Genomic DNA, 2,500 nt, shown 5'->3' with positions numbered 1-2,500 from the left:
TACTACTTGAGGCTCCTAACACCCGTCGAGGTGCGGATCCGTGCACAAGCCATGCTCACAACCTTGTCGTAAATCGATCTGGGGATGATTCCTGCCGCACAGCAGAGCCATCGTGCCTGCTCCACACAGCCAAGCCCGCAAAATCAGGCCTATTGCACGCAATTTGCGAGTTGCACGTGTATTGCACCAACTCTTCTGTGCTGATTGCACCATTGTGGCGGATGTCAACAATGCAACAAGTGCAGCAGGCCTCAACCCCCTGTCCACACCACACGGCACCATGCAGCCTATGCTGATGCACGCCTGATGTTTCTCCTCGCTGTCCCTGATCGACCACTCCAAATGACCCCACCCGATTCCCCCGTGGCCGCATCCCGCTTTCACCGATGCGCAGGTCTCACCCCACCCCACCCAACCCGTGCACCATGAGGCCGCTCTTCCTTGTCGCCCTGGTGGCCGTCGCGTTCTGCGTCGCCGCCGCCCCGGCGGACGCCCAGAGGACGAAGCTGCGCTTCAGGGCCACCCTCACCCCCAGGAACGCGCTGCCCACCGCGCTCACCAGGGCGCAGACGCAGGCGCAGGGCAGCTTCACGCTGACCTTCACCAGGACCGAGCCCAGAAACGCCACGTGGTCCCTCAGCCTTGGCAGGCTCACGTGAGTGAACCGACAGCGCCGCTGCCCCGCAGGCTGTGCGGCGGGCCGACAGTCGTGGCGAGGCCGGCATGCTGGGGTTGCAGCCAATCCAGGCCGAGGGCGCATGGGACGCGTCGGTATAGCAGGATTGGCCTGCCAGGCAGAGTTTGGTGTTTTCAAGCACGTCGGTCTTGCCTGCGCGTTTCTCGCCTGCGGCTGCACTGCCGCCACCGCCCCCTTGCCCTCTGACCGCCGCCCGCCCACCCGGACCATCTCACCCACGCGCCCCGCCTGCCCCTCCGCGCACTGCTGCCTGCCCCCCTCCCAGTGGCCAAAACGTGCAGGCAGCCCGCGTTGCCGTTGGCGCGGCTGGGCAGACGGGCCCCGTCCTCACTACGCTGTTCACCGGCGGCTCGGGCAGCTTCGGCAGCAAGCTCGTCTCCGTCTCCCTGACAGAGAACGTGCTCGCCACTGCTGCCAACGGCTTCGCCACCATTTTTGCGCGGGCCAACAACGGCACCGAGCTTTGTGAGCGGGCGGCGGCGGAGCTGAAAAATTGAGCGGGGGGCAGCGCTGCGAGGCTCTGCTGCGCGCCTCCCAGGCCAGCTTGCACCCAGTGCACGCACGCCTGTGCATGGCGTTGTCGCCGAACAGCGCGAAGCACGTCGCCAGCACAAGCGTGTGTTGTGGGGTCTTACGACGATGCAACACGGCTCCAGGACTGCTTTACAAGAGCCGCCCTGGGGGTCATCAGCTCATTGTCAGTCGACGCGTGCAGGCTTGCTTCCCGATCACCCGTCTCACTTGCCCGCCAACTGAACTGAACATACCCCGCCATACCCACCACTCGCGCCCGCCCCTCAGACGTGAACATCGTTTCAAACGAGTTCCCCAGCGGCTTCCTCCGTGGTCAGCTGAAGTAGACGTGTCTCCACCCTGTGCCCTGCGATGGCGCGGCGTTGGGTGCACAGGCAGGCCGCACGCACACGGCGCGGCCGCCCATGTGCATCTTCACACCCCCCCCCCCCCACCACGCGTCCCGTGACACAGCCACAATCCTGTACCTGATCTTAACCCTGTGGGCCGCGCGGCGGAGCAAGGCTGACCTGCGCATCATCTCATGTGTGTGCGGCGCCACCTGAATTACCGCCGGTGTGGCTCCCATAAGGCCGCTGGTCCTGCCCAGCAGCCTCGTTATAAGGCTGCATTCTCGACTTGACCTTATCTTCATGGCACACCGCGACCCCATTCGAGCCTGGCCCCTTTCTGGATACGATGACTGTGCTGCTCTGAAGCCTAGGAACCGCTTGCTCATTGTGTCCAGTTGCCGCGCACGAGTTGCCACTCGCGATTGCACTGCCACGCTCCCAGAGTAAAGGCCCCCTGTGCCAGCAGCCGACGCACCTCGCCACCTGGCAGCACAGCTGGACCTGCCGTTGGCGCTCAGCCAAACACAGTCGGGGCCCTAGCTGTGCTTCTGCACACAGTCCACTGAGCAATAAGTGTGCGTTGTTACAACTTAACAACAAAGAGATTGTGCAGTGGAAGGGGTGAAATAGCTGAAAAACCACACTAGACCACTCATCTGCCAGTTGTGTTGGCAAGGTGGTTCACACGCGCGGCAGGTGGTGCAACATTGCAGACCCCAGGACCTGGCTGTATGCGTAAGAAGCTGCGATTACAATCAGCACAACAGCGGCGTTGGCGTCTGCATGCACGTCACCTGCCCGCCCTGGTGAACCAAAGAGCGGCGCTCCAATGCTGCGAAAGCTGAAGGGCAAAGCTGAAAAGGCGAAGCAACAAAAGCGACAGCCAAGAGAGCTGCCACAGCTGCCGCCCTGCAGCCGCACTGCGCGGGGCCCCGAG

At 63.4% G+C, this 2,500-nt stretch overlaps 1 protein-coding gene across 1 annotated transcript; it reads left to right on the top strand.

Moving 5' to 3' along the window:
* Positions 1–425: 425 nt before the first annotated feature.
* On the top strand, positions 426–1,194 carry MNEG_6690 (hypothetical protein; the record flags this gene model as incomplete). The annotated part of the gene is made up of 2 exons (XM_014044838.1): positions 426–655; positions 963–1,194. 2 exons carry the CDS (start codon positions 426–428, stop codon positions 1,192–1,194), a joined length of 462 nt encoding a protein of 153 aa, XP_013900292.1.
* Between the last annotated feature and the right edge of the window lie 1,306 nt (positions 1,195–2,500).

Source organism: Monoraphidium neglectum (assembly GCF_000611645.1).
Source record: "Monoraphidium neglectum strain SAG 48.87 unplaced genomic scaffold scaffold01112, whole genome shotgun sequence".
Classification (NCBI taxonomy): Eukaryota; Viridiplantae; Chlorophyta; class Chlorophyceae; order Sphaeropleales; family Selenastraceae; genus Monoraphidium; species Monoraphidium neglectum.
This window is presented reverse-complemented; position numbering and strand designations above follow the sequence as displayed.